A 23,806-nucleotide genomic window follows, 5' to 3' on the forward strand; every position below is an offset into this window, starting at 1 on the left:
GAAAAGTTGTTGTAACTTTGAATTGGGTTGCTTCTCGAAGTAATGAGTTGGTGAGTTTTTTTGTAGTTTGTTTTGGTTTTTTTGGTGATCTGAGGCCCGATGACTGTTTTACCTCTTCTCCTAGATGAGGGTCAGGTATACAATGGTGTATAAGGTTAGGCATCTCTGAGTTCTGAGGTTTTCCATGGAACGAGTCTATCAAACCCAGCCTGTAGTCCTCAAGCAGTTTTGAGGGCTCTAGCTTACCCTAGCCCGATAGATTGTAGAGCCAAGCAAGTCATGCCAGGTCTTAACTGGATTATCTACCTGGTTCAGGTTTCCTGGTGTTGGCCAAAATGTCACTCTCATGGAAAATAATACCTTTAACAAACATTAACAAACCCAAATCTAGTCTAGCACCTTTAAAAGTGTGCATTTTATTTTTTTCATGAATGTGGAAGGTTTAAGTCGTTCTTCTTCCTGTGGGTTCGTAAAACAGTTTAGAGTTTCTTTGTTTATCGTGAGTGGTATGTGACCTTGAAAAATACTCAGGTGTGTAAGGTGAGAGCAGAGTTTTGCTGCCTTCTGTAATCTATTAATCTTTCTTCCTGTTTGAACTCATCAGCTGTTAATGAATGTCAAATAATTTAAATCCAATTAGGTAAACTGACCTTCTTGTATCATACTTCTCCTGGTCTCCTGAAGTCGAAATTTCATGTTAAAGCTTCAGAATATTAAAAGAGGAGCTTTTCAAGTTAAAATACAATTCCTTAAAGAATTCTTTTAGATGAAAGTTAAATTATGGAAAGCTGCTGAATGAAGATGAGCAAACAGTTGAATTAAGAACATTGAACAGTTACTTTGTGCACTATATTAGGTATTCATATGATATCTTAAACAGTTTTCTTCTAATCTGAACTTACAACTTCTGTGCTTTCTGATGGATGGTGGACTTGAAAGGGGTGATTTTTCATTTTATTTGCCCTGCTGGCTGTATTTCGTGGTTCTGGGTGCAGACTTTTGTGAAGTAGAGGAATGTAGGGCCCTTCTACCTTGTCATTGGCAGCCTGTAGGGGTTCATATTGGCTCCTGGTCCTCGGGTCTGAAGATTTAAATTCAGGCAGTCCTGTCGGTTCAGAACTCTTTCATTCTGCACAGGCTCTGATGGAGTGATACCTATTATGGAAAAGCTTTGTAAACTGCAGACCATCCTGGCTGGGCACAGTGGGTCACGCCTGTAATCTCAGCATTATGGGTCAAGACGGGTGGATCATGAGGTCAGGAGTTCAAGACCAGCCTGGCCAACATGGTGAAACCCTGTCTCTACTGAAAATACAAAAAATTAGCCAGGCGTGGTGGTGGGCACCTGTAATCCCATCTACTCGGGAGGCTGAGGCAGGAGAATCGCTTGAACCTGGGAGGCGGAGGTTGCAGTGAGCCGAGATCACACCATTGCACTCTAGCCCAGGTGACAGTATGAGACTCCATCTCAAAAAAACAAACAACAACAACAACAACAAAACTGTAGACCATCCTACAAGTGAAAGTCATACGTTTAGTACGTGTTTAATAAGAACACTAATAAAATTGCCCCTTGCTTACCCATGGGAGATATAGTCCAAGACCCCCAGTGGATGCCCCAAACCAAGGACAGTACCAAACCCTGTACAGTAGGTTCTCTGTATCCACAGGTTCCACATCCATAGATTCAACCAACTGTGGATTGAAAATGTTAAAAAGTAAATAAATAAATAACAGTACAGCAAAAGATACAAATAAAAAGACAATGCAATATAACAATTATTTACATAGTATTTATATTGTATTAGACATTATAAGTAACCTGAGATGATTTAAAGTATATGACCCAGCGTGGTGGCTCACACCTGTAATCCCAGCACTTTGGGAGGCTGAGGCAGGTGGATCACGAGGTCAGGAGATTGAGACCATCCTGGCTAACATGGTGAAACTCCGTCACTACTAAAAATACAAAAAATTAGCCAGGTGTGGTGGTGGGCACCTGTAGTCCCAGCTACTCGGGAGGCTGAGGCAGGAGAATGGCATGAACTTGGGAGGCAGAGCTTGCAGTGAGCCGAGATTGCGCCATTGCACTCCAGTCTGGGCAACAGAGCGAGACTCTGTCTCAAAAAGTGTATGGGAGGATGTGTGTAGGTTATAGGCAAATACTGTGCCATTTTATATAAGGGAGTTGAACATCCACAGAGAGTCCTGGGGCCAATTCCCCGCAGATACCAAGGGGTGACTGTATATACTGTTTTTTCCTATACATACACACCTGTGATAAAGTTTAGGCACAGTGAGTGATTGACAACAACTAAAAATAGAACAGCTATAACAATGTACTGTAATAAAAGTTATGTGAATTTGGTCTCTCTCTCTCTCAAAACGTCTGTATGTACTGTACTCACCTATTTTCTGACCCTGGTTGGCTATGGTTAAAATGAAACCCTGGGTAAGTAGGCGACTGCTGTGCTAACGTAAGTGGGCTTCTGCTGAGAGGCTGGATGCAGCTTTAGAGTTTCTACCTCTGGCCATTAGAAGCAAACCACATTGCCCATCATCATTTCTTTTTTTTTTTGTTTTTGAGATGGAGTCTTGCTTTGTAGCCAGGCTGGAGTTCAGTGGCACAGTCTCGGCTCCCTGCAGCCTCTGCCTCCTGGGTTCAAGTGAGTCTCCTGTCTCAGCCTCCCAAGTAGCTGGGATTACAGGTGTGTGCAACCACACCCGACTAATTTGTTTTTGTGTTTTTAGTAGAGATGGAGTTTCACCGTGTCAGCCAGGCTGGTCTCGAACTCATGACCTCAAATGATCCTCAGCCTCCCAAAGTTCTGGAATTATAGGCATGAGCCACACGCCTGGCCAGCCCATCGTCATTTCTTACTACTGTCTCAGATCTTTTGTCCAATTTATTTCATTTTAGTCAGGATGGGTTGGAGAAATGGAAGAACCTCGGACATGGAGTCTTTTGAATAAACATTTGGCTTACTGGTTGACTCTTTGCTAATGGTATTTTAAACATTTTCTATTTATTTACTTCTTTGTGCCATCACACTTCTAAGTCTTGAAACACTGATGTATTTCTTGCATATTCACAAAACTTATTCAGAAAGAAATTTTTATCTTCAATTATGAGTTTTAAAAATCAGATACTCAAATGATTACTACTTATTTTGTATACATACTGAGCATACATAGAAAATATAAGCAAAGCTGACTGGGCCCCGGGGCTTACGCCTGTAATCCCAGCGCTTTGGGAGGCTGAAACAGGTGGATCACCTGAGATCAGGAGTTCAAGACCAGCCTGGCCGACATGGTGAAACCCCATCTCTACTAAAAATACAGAAATTAGCCAGGTGTGGTGGTATGCGCTTGTAATCCTAGTTACTCAGGAGGCTGAGGCAGGAGAATTGGTCGAACTCGGGAGACGGAGGTTGCAGTGAGCTGAGATTGCGCCACTGCATTCCAGCCTGGGTGACAGAGCCACTCCATCTCAAAAAAAAAGAAAAAAAGAAAAAAGAAAAACTTTTTCAAGTGTGTGACTAGTATAATATGTAAATTTCAGATGGATGAATTAGGTAATAATCGCCCAGGTAATACTGTGAACCCTCAAGGAGGGTTTGAACTAGGCTAATATTACCTAGTTCAAGACTTGTTTGTTGCCAGTTTTGTATCCGTTCTTCCCCATACCTAGCAGTGTGTGTGTGGAGTGAGTAAGTTATCAACATGACCCTTAAAGTTTTACATGTTTATGTATGTCCTTTAAAATTTCCTTTACACTCTTACTAAATAGCTCAGTAACTGGGGAATAAGCTCCCTTACCATACAACCCTAACCTATTTTGTCTTCCTTTGCATATTTATGCAATTCAGTATCCTGCTATATGGGGATCTGTCATTCCTTTGGAACTTAAAACATATGTAATTATAATAGCTAATACTTACATAGTACTTACTGTAGGTCAGGTACTGTTTTCACTTATCTAATCCTTATGACAATTCCTTGAGGTAAGGACTATCATCTTCATTTTACAGGTGAAGAAACTAAGGCAGAGATATTAAGTAACTTGCCCAAGCTCTAACAGCTAGTAAATGTATCGTAATGGTATCAAGAGGAAACACAGATTCCTCTAAGTTGAGAGGGATGAAGGAGGTTGAGAAGGTGTGTGGTTAGTGTTTGAATGCATGCAGTGTGCATTTTACTGATCCTGCAATAAGTGAGGACATGTAAGCAATATAAATTTCTCTACTGAAACACTGTAATGTAAAAGCTGATTGAGAGTGAAGGATGAGTCAGTGATTATCCTGGCGATTTGGACTCTGGATGAGTATGTGCCAATGAAACAACCGCTGTGATTAACTCTGTCATTTGGGGTTGATCTTTAGACTTCCCCTTTCCTTCTCCCATAAAAATAATATCTGACTGTGCTTGATAGTCTTTGCCTCATTTATGTTGCTATTCTAGTTTTGCTACTCAGATTAGGACATCATAAAAATAGATGTATTCTCCAGGTTATTTTTGTATTATTATTATTATTATTATTATTATTATTATTATTATTTTGAGACTCAAGTCTTGCTTTGTTGCTCAGGCTGGAGTGCAGTGGCACAGCCTTGGCTCACAGCAACCTCTGCCTCTGCCTCCTGAGGACCTGGGATTACAGGCGTATACCACCATAGCCCAACAAATTTTTGTATTTTTAGTAGAGATGGGGTTTCACCACACTGGCCAGGCTGGTCTTAAACTCCTGACCTCAGTGATCCGCCCTCTTTGGCCTTTCCAAAGTGCTAGGATTATAGGTGTGAGCCAACATGCCTGGCTTGTATTATTTTGTACTATTACTTTCTTTAGTACATATTGTACTAATAATAGTACTATATTGTACTATTACTTTCTTTCCTTTTGAGTAGCTGGGTCATATGCATGCGCCACTGCACCTGGCTTTACTATTGTTTTCATTTGAGAAATGTTATTCTGTTTACTAGTAGACAAGGATTTACTCTGAATATTTTCTTTAATTTCTTAACAGTACAGTGCTGTGGATACCAATCCACTTTCTCTGTATGTCATGCATCCATTTTGGAACACTATAGTAAAGGTAAGATAATTAATATGCATGTACTTTCTTGTTTTAGTACATTTTAAAGATTTTAACCTATTTTATGGAGTATTATAAATGCAACTCTCAGTTTCGTAAGATATCTAGGGAAACTACCCTTCCCATCCTCCCTTTCCTTAGTCACATACCTTTTGATTTATCTTACTGTTGAAGTTTATACCCTGGGATTTGTCATTTTTGTAAAATCCCATTTAAAATTTTCTAAAATAGACTTAATGTTATAGAAGTTTGCTAATGACAGAGGTAGTTAAAATATAGAGGATAGAAGAAATAATGCTAATAGAGATTATGGTTTACATGTCTATAACTTCTCCATATGATCTTTCAAACTTATGACTTCAATTTGCATGTTGTATATATTGGACAGGGATTCTTCTACTTTAATTATTTTATAATTATTTTGCAAAAACAGGTATTTCCTACTTGGCTGGCACCCAATCTGATAACTTTTTCTGGCTTTCTGCTGGTTGTATTCAATTTTCTACTAATGGCATACTTTGATCCTGACTTCTATGCCTCAGGTAAGAATATTACTTTATTATAAAATTTAAAATGTCTGAGTAGAGAAAAATGAAATGTGGTTGCTTATTTTCTGGTTCTGTTAAAATGTTCATATTTCCAAAAAATTTTGGATATTATAATGGCAGCACCTTGCCTGTTGAATTAGATATGTTGTCTAAAAAGCAGTGAGGTTTTGGCAGATAAAGAATAATTGGGTTTGCATGAAGATGGAAAATTAAAACTCAAAACTTTGCCTAAACACGAATACAAACAGGGCTCAGTTTACCTGTCAGCTCTAGGAATATCCTTTCTCCTTTTCTAGTCAGGAAAGAAAAATCCCCTTTCTTCTGAAGGAAATGTGATTGTCTTTCCTCCTTCCTTGCATCCCCACTTGACTTGAATGACTCCTAGTTTCCTCTGAAAATGGTTCTTAGACCTTAAGTATTTATTGCTAAGTCTGGATCCTTATTGGGGAAGAGTGGAAGGAGGCCCTTTTAGAGCCAGTGGTCAGCCTCCTCCCGCCCTCTGCTCCAACATCTTCTCTCTCACCTGTTTTATCTTCACTCTGTTTCACACCAAGCTTCTGCCCCAGGCCAAAGAATTAGGATGAAGAGGGAATAGTTGGAGACAAGTTTGGTTTTTATTGTTCAGTCAGTTGATTGCATTGAGAGGAACAGAAAGATGGAGATAGATGGGCATTTTTTGCTTTCTAAGAGAATTTATTTTCCAACAGTAATACTTAGAAATGGTGTAGTCAGAAGTGTTAGTGTTATAATTCATCTGTGTATGAGTTCAGCAGACTTTTCTGGACTGACCTGGAGAAACTGAGTACCACTGACAACATTGTTTTAGTAGAAAAATTTGGAGTTTCAAACACTTAAGACGCTTTTTACTTTTTTTTTTTTTTTTTTTTTGAGATGGAGTCTCGCTCTGTTGCCCAGGCTGGAGTGCAGTGATGCTATCTTGGCTCACTGAAACCTCTGCCTCCCGGGTTCAAGTGATTCTCCTGCCTCAGCCTCCCGAGTAACTGGGACTATAGGTGTACACTACCATGCCCAGCTAATTTTTATATTTTTAGTAGAGCAGGGTTTCACTGTGTTGGCCAGGCTGGTCTTGAACTCCTGACCTCAAATGATCCACCCGCCTTGGCCTCCCAAAGTGCTGGGATTACAGGTGTGAGTCACTGTGCCTCACCAAGACTTTTGATATTATAGAAATTCTGAATATTGAAAGTATACATACACGGAACTTTACTGAAACTTTTAGTCATAACTTCTGTACATGTAATAAAATGGTAATTGAAGTTGGAAATGCCGACTCTGAAGCATAAGAAGATCATAAAATACACATGAATAAAGAGTAAGATTAAATTTTGTTAAGCATTGTTTGGATATTGTGGGTTTTTAAAAATTTTTTTATTTTTTTATTTTTTTTATATTTTAATCCTGAGGACACCCTAAAGAATATATCTTTGTAACTAGAAATATTATTTTCTTTGACAACTCTAAATAAGATTGTTTACTTAGTTATTAAGAGAAGCAAACATACGTAAATGTTATATATATCTCCCCAAATCATATAAGTTGAAGGACCAGATAAACCATCTATTCCCAATATATTTGGAAAATACAAGATGGGAGAGATTAAATGATACATTCAAGGTTACACTGCTGGTTGATTACAAAGCCAGGACTAGAACCCAGACTTTCTGATTCTCAGTTGTTTTGTCTTAGGGGAAAAAGTCAGCTCCAGATATTTCAGAATGATTCTGATGCCCAAATCATTCAGTTGAGGTGATCTATCTATATCCAAATCAAAAGGTCTTTTGTTTAGCTAACTAATAGTATAGGAAAGGATAAGGTGAATGCTCAATACAAGTTTGTAATGCAATCATAAACAACAAGAATTAGATTAAATGCAGTTAGTTTTTAAATTCCAAAAATACATTATTTTTCATTGTGGGCACATGAAAAGTATTTGTTTTCAAGTAAAGGTGAACACTCAGTCTTGAGTTTTGATAAAAGCTCAAAATAAATGCTTTACTGTTTATGAAGGGCTGGGAATTGCTTTTTTGGTTTTATCAGTTTCCTGATATTGTGTACCTAATTTTGGATTCAAAATATATCGTAAAGTACTTTAACTTCTAATGAACAAATAGCAACACTTCTCACTGTCAGTATATGCTATGGTAAGAACTACTATACTTAAACTGTATTAAAATCTTAGTTGGTTTCCTTTTCAGCACCAGGTCACAAGCATGTGCCTGACTGGGTTTGGATTGTAGTGGGCATCCTCAACTTCGTAGCCTACACTCTAGGTAAGGAATTGGTAAATACTTACTATAGTCAGTGACTGGTGAATCAGCAAGGATAGCCACCTATTAAAATAACATTTTCTCCTGTGCTTAATTCATTTTAACTAGAGTTTATTAGTATCCTGTTCAAATTGATAAATATGTTTTTGAGTCCCTCTACAAAAAATATTGTCATTCATTGTGAGGGTTTCGCAGAATAAGATGAGTTGGTAAAACACTACTTGTGGGCCAAATTTGATGTGTAGCCTATTTTTGTTAGTAAAGTTTTACTGGCACACATCTATGCTCATTCCTTAATATATTGTCTATGGCTGCTTTCCTGCAATAAAGACACAGCTGAATAGTTGCAACAAAGACTTATGGCCTGCAAAGCCTAAAATATTTATCATGCGGCCTTTAAAAAGTATTTACCATCCTCTGGAATAAGACATAATTTTTGCTTAAGTTTGGGAAGTAATACTGCCGTATGTAATAATTAAAAAATAGATACTCTGATAGAACACAGTGGGAGAACGCATAAGGAAGTGATCAGTTCTTTTTTGGTACAGAGAGTGGTCAGGGAGTGGGCAGGGAAGCCTACTGTGCTAGACTATACTATCTGTTCTGCCAAGAATGCTTTTCATTAGGATTATCCGCATGGCTTGTCCTGCATTCTTCTCTCCTCCTTCCCTGCTTTATTTTTCTCCATAGCACTTAAAACCATGTAACATGTTATCTGTTTACTTTCCTGCTTGTTTGTTATCTCTCTTTTCTAACTAAAATGTTAAGTTTTGTGAAAGTGAGTACTGCGTTGTTCACTACTCTATCCCCAGTATCGTAGACACTCAGTACATAGTTTTTAAATACATGTAAAATAGCAGACCCTGACTTCAAGTTGCTTAGATCTCTTCAGATAAAAGTGACTTGTTCTCATAAAACCAGCATAACCTGCTACACGATTAAATACTGATGTGGTAGATGTCATGCTGACCAGAGCTGCAAGAGTTTGGAAAAGGAAGAAATCAGTGACGTCTAGAAGAATTAGGGGAAAATTTAGTTAAAAGCTACATATTTAGGCAGAGGCTTTTGCGCATTTGTTATTACAGATGAGCAGGTCTTTAAGTGCTGCTGAAGGATTTGGTTGCCAAGGACTGCTGAGAGGAATAGGGAAAAGTTGAGAGTGACCCGTGAGCTCTGACTTTTGACAACACTCCATAAGATCCTTTTGATGTACCATCTACATGTTCTAGGCCCACAGCTTTTGGCAAAAATCCTGACCTGACATGAACTATTTGTTGCAAACCCGTCTTGAATGAACATGAAGCGGTTTATAATCTTTATTCTACCTAGTGTGACTATTCATGACATTTTGCTATAGAAATACTTAGATGTTTGATCACAGGATGCTGCTCTGTGTCCTACTGGGGAGTCTCTGATAATATATGATATATACCTTGAATTACCTTTTTAAGAAAAAAAAATTCTAAAGCATATCTGGACCTCAGACTTGTGGAGATGGAATGGGTATAGTGAGAAAATGTATAAAACCTAATTAATACGTAGTTTATGAATTGAGTGTTGTAATAACTGCATAGGAGTTACATTGAAAATGGGAAATTGCTAAGCCAGTAAATAATGAGAAAAGACTTTCTGGGAATATTTTAGCTACTTCAGGGCAAAAACTTTCCCAACCCTGTATAACAGAAATCTGTAGTATTTGGATAGGGAGTTTGGGATTCATCTTTTCATAAGGTCTTCAACAATGTATTATGCCACAGACTGATCTAGGCACTGGGGAATATACTTTGGTGAGCAAGATTAACAGTAATTATAAGAGTTTTTAATTCCTTATTCTGAATTTTTACAATTAGACTAATTCCAAAACACTTAGTTAACAAAACTATTTCTTTTGGGGGAAAAAGTGTATAATTCAGTGAGACAGGCTGTCTCTAACAGGCTCCTCTGTTTCTGCCTGTAAAATGAAGGTGTTCCACTGTGCTTTATCCTAAACTCTGGCTTTCTCCTCATTCCCTTGGTAATGGTGAGTCTCACTCTACAGTCTTAGTTAAGATTCCCATGTTTATATCATGTTTATGTCTAGCCCTCATCTGTGCTCTGAGTTCCTAATAAGTACGCTTGGATTGAGTTCCTTGACATTACCATGTGGATATCTCACTAACACTTCAATTTCAGTATCTGAAATTGTACTCTGCATCTTGTCTGTCAGTCTTGCTGCTTCTTCTGACTTCCTTTTTTCTATGAACACTACCACTATCTTCGTTACCCAGAATAGAAACTGGAGATTCTCTTCTTGTCCTTAGGCCTTATGCCTCATCTTTGCTGCATTTTATCATTTTTATTTCCTCAATGTCTCACCTACCACCAGCTTCTTATTCCTACTGCATTTCATCTCAGTTGAGGCCTACTGATTAGTGTCCTTCTCTGCCGCCTGTCATTCACACCGTCAGGTGCCTCTTCCTGAAGCATTGCTTTCATTCTTGTCATTTCTCTATTCAGATACCTTTAGTAACTCCCCATATTCCCTACAACTTTTAACTGGCTCAAACCTCCTTTTTAACCTTTTTATATACTTCACTCCTCACATGCTAGTCTCTAGTCAAACTAAAGTACTTGGCATTTTCTGAACATGCATTGTGCTTTTCCACCCTGGTGTGTTTTGCTGATAGCATTCCCTCCTTTTGAAATGACATACTTCTTTATGTCTTATCAGCTGAAATCCAACTCATTCTTTATGTTCTCTACTCAGATTTCACCTACTTGAAAAGCCATTCTAGATTATCTTAGCCTAAAAGAGAACCTTTCCCTTATCTGTACTCTTCTATGGTTTGTGATATACCGTAGCTTTATTATCATGTTTTGTTCCTTTCTCTTTTTTTTTTTGAGACAGAGTTTCGCTCTTGTTGCCCAGGCTGGAGTGCAATGGTGTGATCTCAGCTCACTGCAACCTCCGCCTCCTGGGTTCAAGCGATTCTCCTGCCTCAGCCTCCCAAGTAGCTGGGATTACAGGTGCGCACCATCCCCGGCTAAGTTTTTGTGTTTTTAGTAGGGACAGGGTTTGGCCATGTTGGCCAGACTGGTCTTGGACTCCTAACCTCAGGTTATCCTCCTGCCTTGGCCTCCCAAAGTGCTGGGATCATAGGCGTGAGCCACCACACCCAGCCTGTTCCTTTCTCAATTGTAAATACTCTGAGGGCACAAACAGTTTATTCTAAGATTCTTCCAATCCTTATAGCACCAAGAATAGTGCATTAGTTTCAGTAAATTCAATTCTTATATTTGCTGAATATCCACTATGTGCATTTTCTGAAAGCACTTAAGATTATGGGGGCAGTAGATCTATAAAGAAGTGATTATGATTTCAAATGGGATAAAGTAGATGTTGTGACTGAAGTACTTTTGGATCCTAGAGCAAGGAGGGGTGAGATAAGTTGTGAGGAATTACTATGGCATGTTCGCTGGAAGCTTGAGAATTTGTAGCTAGTGAAACAACCCAATAGTTGCATAGATTTGGAGGTGTTCAGAGTCCAAGTAAAATGCTGCTTTCTCAGATCTAAAATTGACACCATTCGGTGTAATATGACATTTTGATTTTTAGATTAAACTTTGAAAAATTATATATTTTATTTCTGAAATCTTTGTTTTTTGTTTAAAATTTTTTTTTAGAGACAGGGTCTTGCTCTGTTGCCCAGACTGGAATGCAGTGGCATGATCATAGCTCACTGCAGCCTCAGACTCCTGGGCTCAAACAGTCCTCCCACCTTAGCCTCCTGAGTGGCAGGAACTACAGGTCCGCATCACCATGCCTGGCTAATTTTTAAATTTTTTGTAAAGACAGAGTCTGGCTATGTTGCTCAGGCTGGTCTCAAACTTACAGGCTCAAGTGATCCTCCTGCCTTGGCCTGCCAAAGTGTGGGAATTATAGGTATGAGCCACTGTGCCTGGCCCTGAACTCTTTGAAGTGTAGAATTAAATAATTAGATTTTTATAGTACCAGCTGATAGCCATACTTAACATTTCTGTGATACGCTGATTTGTTTTGTTTTGTTTTGGCTCCATCCTGGTGCATATGTTGAACTTTTCCTGTGGTTTGTTTTTGTTGCAGATGGTGTGGACGGAAAGCAAGCTCGCAGAACCAATTCTAGCACTCCCTTAGGGGAGCTTTTTGATCATGGCCTGGATAGTTGGTCATGTGTTTACTTTGTTGTAACTGTTTATTCCATCTTTGGAAGAGGATCGACTGGTGTCAGTGTTTTTGTTCTTTATCTCCTGCTATGGGTAGTTTTGTTTTCTTTCATCCTGTCCCACTGGGAAAAGTATAACACAGGGATTCTTTTCCTGCCATGGGGATATGACATTAGCCAGGTGGTAAGTATGTGTTCTACCTTAAATTTTCAACATTGCCATGATACTTTTGGAAAGCTTTTGTCATTGCTTCTTTATTGCTCTTAGGCTTTTTTGATTAGAATTGATATGTACTTTAAAATTTTTTATTTTTATTTATGGAAAATTTCAAAAAAAGTAGAATAGTATAGTGAATAGTAAAGTAGAGAGAATAGCTAAGAAAAAGTAGAATAGACCCTAATATACCTACTGGTTAGCTTCAGCAGTTAGCACACGTGGTTATTCTGGTTTCGTATATAACCTCCCTGAGCCCTTTCTCAATTATTTTATTTGTTTTTGTTTTGTTTTGTGTTGTTTTTGTTCTTGAAATGGAGTCTCACTCTGTCACCCAGGCTGGAGTGCAGTGGCGTAATCTCAGCCCATTGCAGCCTCTGCCTCCCGGGTTCACACGATTCTCCTGCCTCAGCCTCTCGAGTAGCTGAGATTTCAGGTGCCCACTACCATGCCCGGCTAATTTTTATATTTTTAGTAGACACAGGGTTTCACTATGTTGGCCAGGCTGGTCTCAAACTCCTGACCTCAAATGATCCTCCTGCCTTCACCTCCCAAAGTGTTAGGATTACAGGCATGAGCCACCATGCTTAGCCCTTCTCAATTATTTTAAAGGAAATTTCTGATATTATATGATAAATACTTCACTATCTCTAAATAAGAGCTTCCTTTAAAAAAAATCACAATGCCAGTATTACACCAAAAATTTAACAATTTCTTAATGTTATTAAATGTTCATTTGAACTCTTGATTTTGTAAAGAAAGATATGCACATAGAATTGAATGGTTGGCTTTTTGTGTTCATTGCCACCTTTTCAGTGTGTAGAGAGATTTCTTTTTTCTTACTTTAATGACCTTGCTATTAACTCTCCCTGCCTTTGAATCCCAGCTTTTTGTGTTGCCATTTTGCCCATTTGCACCTACGTCTCCAGTAAAGAAATCAGAAGTTGGAGTGTTTGTTGAAGGAAGTGGTTGGGTGGGTAAATTTGGATCATCTTACAACTTAACCAATTTATGAGTTGCTGTTAAAGTGCACCAAATGATGGCCAGTTGCTTGCATTGTCTAGAAGTTAGTTATTTTATAGCATTGTTGGCTAAAAGATTTTTTTTGTTTGTTTGTTTTTGTTTTTGTTTTTGTTTTTTGTGACGGAATTTCGCTATAGTTGCCCAGGCTGGAATGGCGGGATCTCGGCTCACTGCAACCTCTGCAGGGTTCAGGGGTTCTCCCGTCTCAGCCTCCCAAGTAGCTGGGATTACAGGCATGCACTACCATACCTGACTAGTTTTGTACTTTTAGTAGAGATGGGAGTTCTCCATGTTGGTCAGGCTGGTCTAGAACTCCCGACCTCAGGTGATCAGCCCGCCTCGGCCTCCCAGAGTGCTGGGATTACAGACATGAGCCCCCATGCCCGGCCAAAAGATTGTATTTCTAAAGGTAAGAAGACTTGCCACAAAAGGTAAGAAGACTTGCCACATACCAAATATAAGCATACTTCTTGCTTTTACTAAAACTGTTTGACTTGACTTAATGTTGCATAAAGCATGGTGACTCCTGATCTTTCTAGCGTTAATGCTTCTGTATGCTTTTGTCTGCATTTTCCTTCCAGACTATTTCTTTTGTCTACATAGTGACTGCGGTTGTGGGAGTTGAGGCCTGGTATGAACCTTTCCTGTTTAATTTCTTATATAGAGACCTATTCACTTCAATGATTATTGGTAAGAAGCTCCATGTTGAAGCCTGTTTTAACCATCACTTTGTTATCAAAAGAGCCGGTATTTGACTATAACAAGCAACAACACCCTTTGCCTCACAAAACCTCCAGGAGGCAGAACAACCCTACAACCTTGTAGGATTTCAGCCTAACCATTAAGAAAAATAAGGTTTCTTTGTTTTTGGGGTTTTTTTTGTTCAGCATCAGCTATTTCTAATCAGAGGGAAATATCAAAATAGATCACACAAGCCTGATAAAGTGACTATTCAGATTAACCTAGGCTGTATTGGAGGGTCCACATTTGGTATAGGTTTTATATTTATCTCAAAGTTGAAAATTACTAGTTTGTATGAAATACAGGACAGATGAAATGTAGAGATTATTTTTACAGGACAGATGAAATGTAGAAGCTTAATCAAAAAATTAAGCTTCTATTCCTCTCAGATATCCTCCTTCTTAACCCACTGATTGCTAAAGATTTTTTATAGTGGTAATCTTTCTGTTTTGATTTTAGCTAAAGGGGATATCTATAGAATAATTGACTGAGTGGAGGAGGGTATTAGTGGTATGGAAAGAGGTAAAGAGAAATCTAGATTGTTATTTTGGGGCCCCAGGAGTGGCACTGAGAACCTTTGTAGAAGTGAAAAGGTATATGTGTGGGCTATGTCCTGTGTTCTGTTCTCTTATCTAAAAAATAGGCCAGGCACAGTGGCTCATGCCTATAATCCCAGCACTTTGGGAGGCTGAAGTGGGAGAATCTCTTGAGCCCAGGGGTTTGAGACCAGTTTGGGCAACATAGTGAAACCCTGTCTGTAGAAAAAACTGAAGTTAATCAGGTGTGGTGATGTGCACCTACCTGTAATGCTAGCTACTTGAGAGGCTGAGGTCGGAGGATCACTGGAGCCCAGGAGTTGGAGGTTACAGTGAGCTATGATTGCATGTGCCACTGCACTGTAGCGTGGGTGACAGAGTGAGACCCTGTCTCAAAAAAAAATAATAATAATAAATTAAAAAAATAACCCTTTCCCATTTGGTGAACCTTGGTAATGGAATGGGAATTAGGTAAGGCTTAGAAACTGTTTAGAAGACAGCATATTAGGCACTGCTTTCAGAAAAGGAATGGTTTGGGCTTTTTTCTGTAGCTCTGGACTACATATTTTAGGAGCTATCTTGAAATCTATCAAATGTTCATTTTTGATGCCTGTATAAACTGTTATTTCTTTACCTCAAAAAGGCTATTTTTCTTCTCCAATTATGTAGTGACTCTTTTGATTGTCCCATGGGCAGGTTTCCTGCATGTTGCATTTAAATGTTAAATTTAGATAAGACAGAATTCTCTGGTATATGAGACATATTTTTTAATGTTAAGTGTGTACTCTAATAAGCACATAATTTTCTTTATAATGTTTCTACTTTTATATAATAAACCCCTATGTACTGTTATCCAGTCTCAACTATTTTCAGTACCAGTGCCAATCTTGTTTGAAATGTGCCAGTACTCTCTAGCCCCTGGCTTAGCCCCCTGGGTTGTGTTATAATATACAGTTTATTTTACTTACTGACACATTTGCCTTTATATTTGACCTACCATGTGGTTGGTGTTCTTTCCCAGAAGTTTGAAGGACTTTCTTTAGGTTTTTTTATAGTGCAGGTCTGGTAGCAGTTTATTCTCTCTTTTTACTTATGTGACAATGTATTGATTTTGCCTGAAGTTTTTCTTTTGGCATTTTGAATACATCATTTTAATGTCTTTTGACATCCATTGTTTCTGAGTCAACTCATATATCACTGTCACTCTGTAATGTATTAGTTTTCTCTTGTTGCTTTCAAGGTTCTGTTTTTATCTTTGGCTTTCAGAAGTTTGACTATAATGTACTTAGGTGTGGTTTTCTTTGTGTTTGTCTTTCTTGGTATTTGTTGAGCTGTTGACTCTGTTGGACCTGTAAATTAGTATTTTTGACTGAATGTGGGAAGTTTTCATTCACAGTTTTACTTCTTGAGATATTTTTTCTTCCCCTCTCTCTTCTCTTCTGGGACCCCACTTACATGTGTGTTACACAGGTTTGCTTGATACTGTCCTAAAAGTAATTTTCTGCAGCTTGATTAAGTTTTCTTTAATCTCTTTATTCTTTGTAGTGGATAACTTCTATTCATCTATCTTTAAGTTCATTGCTTTTTTTTTTGTCTGCCATCTCCAATTTGTGGTTGAGCCCATCTAGGAAATCTTTCATTTAAGTTATTGTACTTTTCCCTGGGTGCAGTGGCTCACACCTGTAATCCCAGCACTTTGGGAGGCTGAGGTGGGAGGATTGCTTGAGGCTAGGAAGTCAAGACCAGCCTGGGTAACATAGTGGGATCCCATCTCTACAAAAAATAGAAAAATTTAGCTGAATATGGTGGCACATGCCTGTAGTCCCAATTACTTGGGAGGCTGAGGCAGGAGGATCACTTGAGCCCAGGAAGTCGAGGCTGTGGTGAGCTGTAATTGTGCCACTGCACTCCAGCCTGGGCAACAGAGTAAGACCCTGTCTCAAAAAAAAAAAAAAAAAAAAAGTTACTGTACTTTTCAGCTCTAGAGTTTCCATTTGGGTTTTTTTTTTTTTTTTTTTTTTTGAGACGGAGTCTCGCTCTGCCGCCTAGGCTGGAGTGCAGTGGCCGGATCTCAGCTCACTGCAAGCTCCGCCTCCTAGGTTTACGCCATGCTCCTGCCTCAGCCTCCCGAGTAGCTGGGACTACAGGCGCCCGCCAAATCGCCCGGCTAGTTTTTTGTATTTTTTAGTAGAGACGGGGTTTCACCGTGTTAGCCAGGATGGTCTCGATCTCCTGACCTTGTGATCCGCCCGTCTCAGCCTCCCAAAGTGCTGGGATTACAGGCTTGAGCCACCGCGCCCGGCCTCCATTTGGTTTTTAAACTTTCCATTTGTCTGTTAAGATTCTTCTGTTCATTATTATCTATCATATTTTCCTTTAGTTCTTTGAACATATTTAACATTGCTGCTTTAAAGTCTGTCTACTGAGTCCAACATCTGGGCCCACTTAAGAGTCATTTTCTGTTGACTGCTGTTTTTTTTTTTTTTTTTTTTCTATTTCTTTGCATATCTAGCAATTTTGTTGTTGTTGTTGAAAACCAGATATTATAGATTACATTTGTGGAGACTATAATCTGTTCCGCTCTGAGGATTTTTGTTTTTTTGTTCTGATAGGCATTTAACTTGTTTGGACTCAGATGAAAAAATTTGTCCCATCACATTGTATATTAGCTCTTGTCTCTGGTTATTTTCAGCTTTTAGCTGCTGCTTTTTTAGCTGGGTCTCTTGGGGGTCTCCTTTGTGTCTGTGTAGTTTAGTGGTCAGCCAAAGATTTGGGCAAAGTCAATACTGAGATTTTGGCGCTCACCTCTCTGTGATTTTTTTGCTTCTGGAGTTTCCCCATCCTGAATCTTCAGCTGCTCTTCCAGCAATTGTGTTCTGCCCCCAACCCTCAAGCCAGTAAGAGTTTTGCCTTCTTCAGCCCAGTCTGAGTGTGAGTTGGAAACACACTTAGAGAGACAACAGACTCACATCTCACCAAGAACACCTCTGTCTTTCAAGGACAGCATGTCCTCTACTTTCTGCCTTCTCTTTCACTCTATTCTGTGGGGTCTTCTATTTGCTTGCTTAGTTTAGCATCCATACCCAGGAATTTGGGCAGAGTATATTCTCAGATTTAGAATCTCAACCCTTCTGCATCTCTCTCTTCTACAATACCCCCACCCTGCTTTCTAGTTCCTCTGCTGCTCTGAATTATGTTAACTGCTTCCACAAGCTGGTAAGGAAGACCGGCTTTCCATCATCTGGGCTGGGACAGACAGGGTAGGCAAGCCACAAACTGGGAGTTGTTCCCCAGTGTTTCAACCGTAAATGTTTCTCGAATTTCTCTCTGCCCTTGAGTATTTTCTAGTACCTTCAAGTAGTTGTTTTAAATATCTTTGTCTGGTTTTTAATCATTATTTGTGAGAAGAATTGTCCTCCCTTTTTATGCCATCATTAACAGACACCTTCCTTCCTTTAGATTATTTTAAAGCGAATCCCATATATCATTTCTTTTCATCCATAAATACTTCATTGTGTATCTCTAAATGATAAGAATTTCTGTAAAAGAACCACAATTGATGTGTTTCTATAGCTGCCAAGTACCTATATAGTTGCCTTTGGTTGGTATGCCTTTTAAATTTCTATTAATCTGGCTGAGCACGGTGGCTCTAATCTGTTAATCTGGCTGGGCGTGGTGCTGTAATCCCAGCACTTTGGGAGGCCGAGGCAGGCTAATCTTCCAAGTTCAGGAGTTTGAGACCAGCCTGGCCAACGTGGTGAAACCCCATCTCTACTAAAAATACAGAATTAGCCGGGTGTGGTGGCGTATGCCTGTAATCCCAGCTCTCAGGAGGCTGAGGCAGGAGAATCGCTTGAACCTGGGAGGTGGAGGTTACAGTGAGTCAAGATCGCGCCATTGCCAGCTTGGGTGACAAGAGCGAAACTGTCTCTAAATAAATAAATACGTTTTTAAAAAATGTCTTTTAATCTATGTAGCTTTCCCCTGTTTTTCCTTTGAAGTTTATGTGTTGAAGAAAGTGGGTCATTTGGCCAACAGAATTCTTAGATTCTACATTTTCCTGGTTGTGGTCTCATGGTATTGTTTAACATGTTCCTCTACCCCTCACTTTTCCTGTAAACGATAGTTAGATCTGTGAGCTTAGTTTGATACAGGTTTAATTTTGGGGGTCGGGGGCGTGCTGGAGAACAATACTTATTAAGTAGTGGTCTTTCTATTGCATCACATTAGGAGGCAGGTAGCGAGTTTAGGTTTTGTATGTCTGTTCCATCTGCTACAAAGTTTGCATCATCACTTTACCGTACGTATATATATGTATATATTTTAACCTGCTACCTTAAACTATTAAGGGTTAAACTTCACCTAATTATATTAACAGACATTGATTATCATGACTTAGGAATTCATTCATTCAATGGATAGGTAAGGAAATAAAGTTTTTAGTTTTATGGTAAAATACCTCATAAATACATACTGATAATTTGAAAGCAAATTTGATAGTACAGAATTTTTACTTAACCTCATTGATCTTACATTTTTATTTCCTTTAAACTTACGACAAAATCCTTGGTTTTCAGTGACACAGAATACTCACTTGCTTTATTCCGTGAAGTACAACAGTCTCATAAAACAGTACCTAAATCAGCAAACAGAGGAAAACTGAAAATTAAGATTTTGTTTATTTTGCAGTTTTATTTGTCCTTGTGACTTGTCCCACTAGGTGTGTCCAGTCAGTTTACTATATTTTAAAGTCACCACTCTGTGGTTATGCCACCAGCTGTGGATTTATACATCTAGGTTTTTTTTGTTTTACTTTAAAAATTACTTTTTCTTTTAAAATTCATTTTTCCTTTATAATTATGTAAAATATTTGTGATAACAAAGTCAAATTTACAGAACGAGGTATATTCAAAGAAGTCTAGCTTCTATTGCTACCCAATCCTTTCTTTCCTCATTGTTTCTTTCTTATTATAAGTAAATATTTGTGTTTCATTTTATCACCCACTTTCATAGATACATGGTAGCATTCCATTCTATATGTACCATACTATATACTGTGCCTTTTTTCCTGGCCCCCTTGCTTAATTGTATATCCTAGCGATCACTCCATAGTGGTCTATAAGAATCCTCCTCAGTCCTCTTACAGCTACCTGGCACTTCACTGTGTGGATGTACCATAGTGTGTCTAACCATCCCCCTATCAATAGACATTTGGGTTAGTTCCAGTTTTTGCTGTAGTACAAATTGCTGCAGTGAATAGTCTTGTATGTCAGTCTTTTCGTGTTTTTGCCAGGGTGTTGAGGAAGAGGTCCCTAGAAGCAGAATTTGCCTTTCTCTTACTATGAATGAGCTTTTCTAGGTTTAAGAGCCATTTGTATGTCTTTTTCTGTAAATTTTACATCGCTCAAGCAGGTTTTTTTTTTTTTTTCTATAGGGTTATTGGCCATTTCCTTTATTTTTAGAAACTCTTCATGTATTAGGTATATTAATCCTTTAATATAGATTATAGTTTTCCCCATTATTGTTTCTCTTTTTAATTTTTCTTAAGGTACTTTTAGTCTTGGTGGTTTTAATTGAAGTACCTACTTAATAAATAAACTGGAAATGTAAGGAACGAAAATATTTTTTATGACCATGCTAACCTTGGTATCCTTGGATTATATCTCATTCAACTTGGTCCTTTTTTTTTTTTTTTTTTTTTTTAAAACAAATTCTACTCTGATTTTTCTCTAGCTGTTAAGTTTCCTATGTTATGAAGTCTGGGCCTTCACTTGTGGCAAGATGAAAAGCAGGTCTGCATATGTATGGTCTCTATCACTGTTCTCTACTTGAAACTTAGAGCTTCATAGACAAGTATTTAACAATTAAGTACTCGTTACAGAAAAGTATATTAAGTACTAAAGAGAAGAAACAAAAGATGCAGCCTTTCTCTGGCAACCTGTATAGAGCCCTGGCTTTCTGCATGCTCACTATACTGGAGATAGTTATTTCAATATTTTTAAAACTAAAATTACTCTTGGTGGCAAATCTTTTGCTAGTTTGTCTCAGCCTATTTCTGACACCTCAGAGCTACGAGTAATTCTGCATTAATTCATTTAGCCTTGGCTTCCCTCCAGTGCTTCCCAGCTTTACATGGAGTAAGCTGCTAAAAATTTCTGAGAACACTGAGGACCTCAGGTGGTCTTCTCTTTCCTTTCCCTCTAAGTTCGTCTAATTTGGGGAACTTTGTTCTACTTGGGCTTGGAAGTAGCAGAGTACTTCTTTTTTAGAGATAAGATTTCTGTTGGGTTTTAAGATAAGATTAAGCCAAATGTCTTAGGAATTGTTTAGAAGGAATGTTTTCTACCTTTAAGAAATCTTTAAGGCCATAGCTGCATTGACCCTCAAACCAAGTAGAGTCACCAGGTAACTGGAATAGACAAACTGGGGCTAATATGTTGCATGACAATGGAACATCCAAATGAAGTGCCCAGCAGCTTGCCAGATACATTGATTCGGAGTTTGAGAGAGAAAATAACTAGGAACTTATATCACTATAGATCATAGGATCAAAGAATTTTAAAGATGTAAGGGACACTAGAAAATAGTTCAACCCATCCCCATTGTACAACTGGAATCTGAAGTTCAGATTGTTAGAGTTTGCCCAAGAGTCCGTAACTAGATTTTGCAATCATCTTTTGTAAGCTTGTAATTGAGCTTTAAAAGAAGATTCTTGGCCGGGCGCGGTGGCTCAAGCCTGTAATCCTAGCCCTTTGGGAGGCCGAGACGGGCGGATCTCAAGGTCAGGAGATCCAGACCACCCTGGCTAATACGGTGAAACCCCATCTCTACTAAAGAATACAAAAAACTAGCCGGGCGACGAGGCGGGCGCCTGTAGTCCCAGCTACTTGGGAGGCGGAGGCAGGAGAATGGCGTAAACCTGGGAGGTGGAGCTTGCAGTGAGCTGAGATCCGGCCACCACACTCCAGCCTGGGCGACAGAGCCAGACTCCGTCTCATAAAAAAAAAAAAAAAAAAAGATTCTCAGAGAGAGAGAGAGAGAGAGTACAAGTACAGTGGGGCACCCAGAAGTAATATGCAGGAAGTAGAATTGCCAACAAAGGATACAGAATGAAATGGTGAGATGGCTGGTAGAAACATAGGGAGAATGGCATCACAAAGGCAAAGGGAGGAAAGAATTTCAGTTTAGTGGATAGTCAACCAAGGCATTTCACTTAGGAGTCAGGAATGAAAAAACGACACTGAATTTGAACATTAGGAAAGCTTGGTAAATTTCAAGAGTATAATTTCTGCAAAGTTGGAACACAGTGAATAAAAAAGTTCTAAGAAATTGAGGACAACTGAAAAGTTTAGCAAATGATAAGACAAAGCAGAAGAAGATAGTAGATAGTGAGGACAGTAGAATCAATGGGAGGGTTTCTTGGGAAGGCCATCTTTGTTTTAAAGTTTGTGGGAAGAGAACCAGTGTGCAGATGGAAGTAGCTAGGGGGAGAAATTGAAAATGCTAGGAAGACTGGGTGCGGTGGCTCATGCTTGTAGTCTCAGCTGCTCAGAAGCCTGATGTAGGAGGATTGCTTGACCCAGGAGTTCGTGACCAGCCTGGAATATACCCAGACCCTGTTTCCAAAAAAAAAAAAAAAAAAAACTAGGAAAGTAAAAAATAAATGTGAAGCAACAGGATTCTCCCTTTGAGTAGCTCATGCTTACTGTGCAGTTTTGGTACCCCATACCATACCATTCCAGGTATCTTAACATGTCATAACTCATTCACTTCTCAAAGCTCTGTGGGGTTGCTACAACTGTTATCTCTATTTTATAAATAAGGAAACTGAGGCAGTAAAACACCAACTTGCCTGAAGTCCCATGATCAGTTCATGGTACAGCTGAAATTGAGGCCCAGCTGGCTCTTCGAGTCTGCCCTCTGAATCACCAAATTGTACTGCCACTCTTCCTGTTGTAAATGTTGTTTATAAATGTATTTAATTTTATTACAGAAGTAAACTTGAACCTGAAATGTTTGGGGTCTAAAAATTTGTTTTGCATGATTCAGTGATAATGTAATAATCACTCTTGAATAAGCATAATAATTGAATAATTATTCCCTTTAGGTTGTGCGTTATGTGTGACTCTTCCAATGAGTTTACTAAACTTTTTCAGGTAAGTATTTTATTTTTTAAATGGACAAGAAATATGAAGTTTTAGCAGTTGTTAGCTGAACTTAGGGATCTATTTTCCTTTTGGAATCGGGACATTTTGAAAAGGTCACAAAACCTATATTTTAAGTCTAGAATGGGGTAGGATAGTTTGGGGTGTCTGTGGTGGGTAATGTAGTCATTTCAAACACAGCACAAAACTACTAGTTCTTTTGTTATGGTTTTGGACTAATCAAATAGTCTTCTAATGAGGCCAGGCATGGTGGCTCACACCTATAATCCCAACACTTTGGGAGGCTGAGGCGGGCGGATCATGAGGTCAGGTTTGAGACCAGCCTGACCAACATGGTGAAACCTGTCTCTACTAAAAATATAAAAATTAGCCGTGTGTGGTGGCGTGTGCCTGTAATGCCAGCTACTCAGGAGGCTGAAGCAGGAGAATTGCTTGAACCTGGGAGGCGGAGGTTGCAGTGAGCCAAGGGCATGCACTGCACTCCAGCCCGGGCGACAGAGCAAGACTCTGTCTCAAAAAAAAAAAAAAAAAAAAAAAAAATTTTTAGCAAGATCATAAAAATTCTGAATGTTTATAGTTTAGGACCAAACTGGACCTGTGCTGACTTGTCTTAAATAGCCCTTCTACAGAACTTCCCATGTGGGTTGTGGGGAGAAGGGAGTTGCTCAGGTGGAGTTTCATTTCTCTGATCTATGTGCTTCTCCACTTTTGCTCAGCCACACTGAATTTGCCTATTGTGTCCTGAATATATTTTGCTCTTTCCTTCCTTAGTAATTTTGCTCCCACTGTTTCCTTTGCTCCTTTTTCTTCTGGTTGAAACATTTTCTTAAACTTCCCACTTCGTCCTTTAGTTCTGAAATCTGTGTAGCAGAATCTTATTTACGTTAAACCAAGCTCTATTAAACTTCTTCATTTATTGGAGCTGGCAGTCATTTATAGAAGCCATACAGTTTAAAGCTCTGAAGGATGTAGAGATTATTTCTCTACATTTTCTCCTCATTTTATAACAGCCAGG

General features: G+C 38.8%; 1 protein-coding gene across 1 annotated transcript in view; it reads left to right on the top strand.

Moving 5' to 3' along the window:
* The window catches only part of SELENOI (selenoprotein I), a 50,919-nt gene that overhangs the window by 15,500 nt on the left and 11,613 nt on the right, over positions 1-23,806 (top strand). Inside the window, exons 2-7 of the mRNA XM_023230013.1 lie at positions 5,027-5,095; positions 5,529-5,637; positions 7,860-7,934; positions 12,034-12,296; positions 13,931-14,039; positions 22,734-22,782. Of these exons, the coding sequence (XP_023085781.1) occupies positions 5,027-5,095; positions 5,529-5,637; positions 7,860-7,934; positions 12,034-12,296; positions 13,931-14,039; positions 22,734-22,782 (674 nt within the window). The remainder of the gene's footprint in view (positions 1-5,026; positions 5,096-5,528; positions 5,638-7,859; positions 7,935-12,033; positions 12,297-13,930; positions 14,040-22,733; positions 22,783-23,806) is intronic.

Source organism: Piliocolobus tephrosceles, chromosome 15 (genome assembly GCF_002776525.5).
Source record: "Piliocolobus tephrosceles isolate RC106 chromosome 15, ASM277652v3, whole genome shotgun sequence".
Taxonomy (NCBI): domain Eukaryota; kingdom Metazoa; phylum Chordata; class Mammalia; order Primates; family Cercopithecidae; genus Piliocolobus; species Piliocolobus tephrosceles.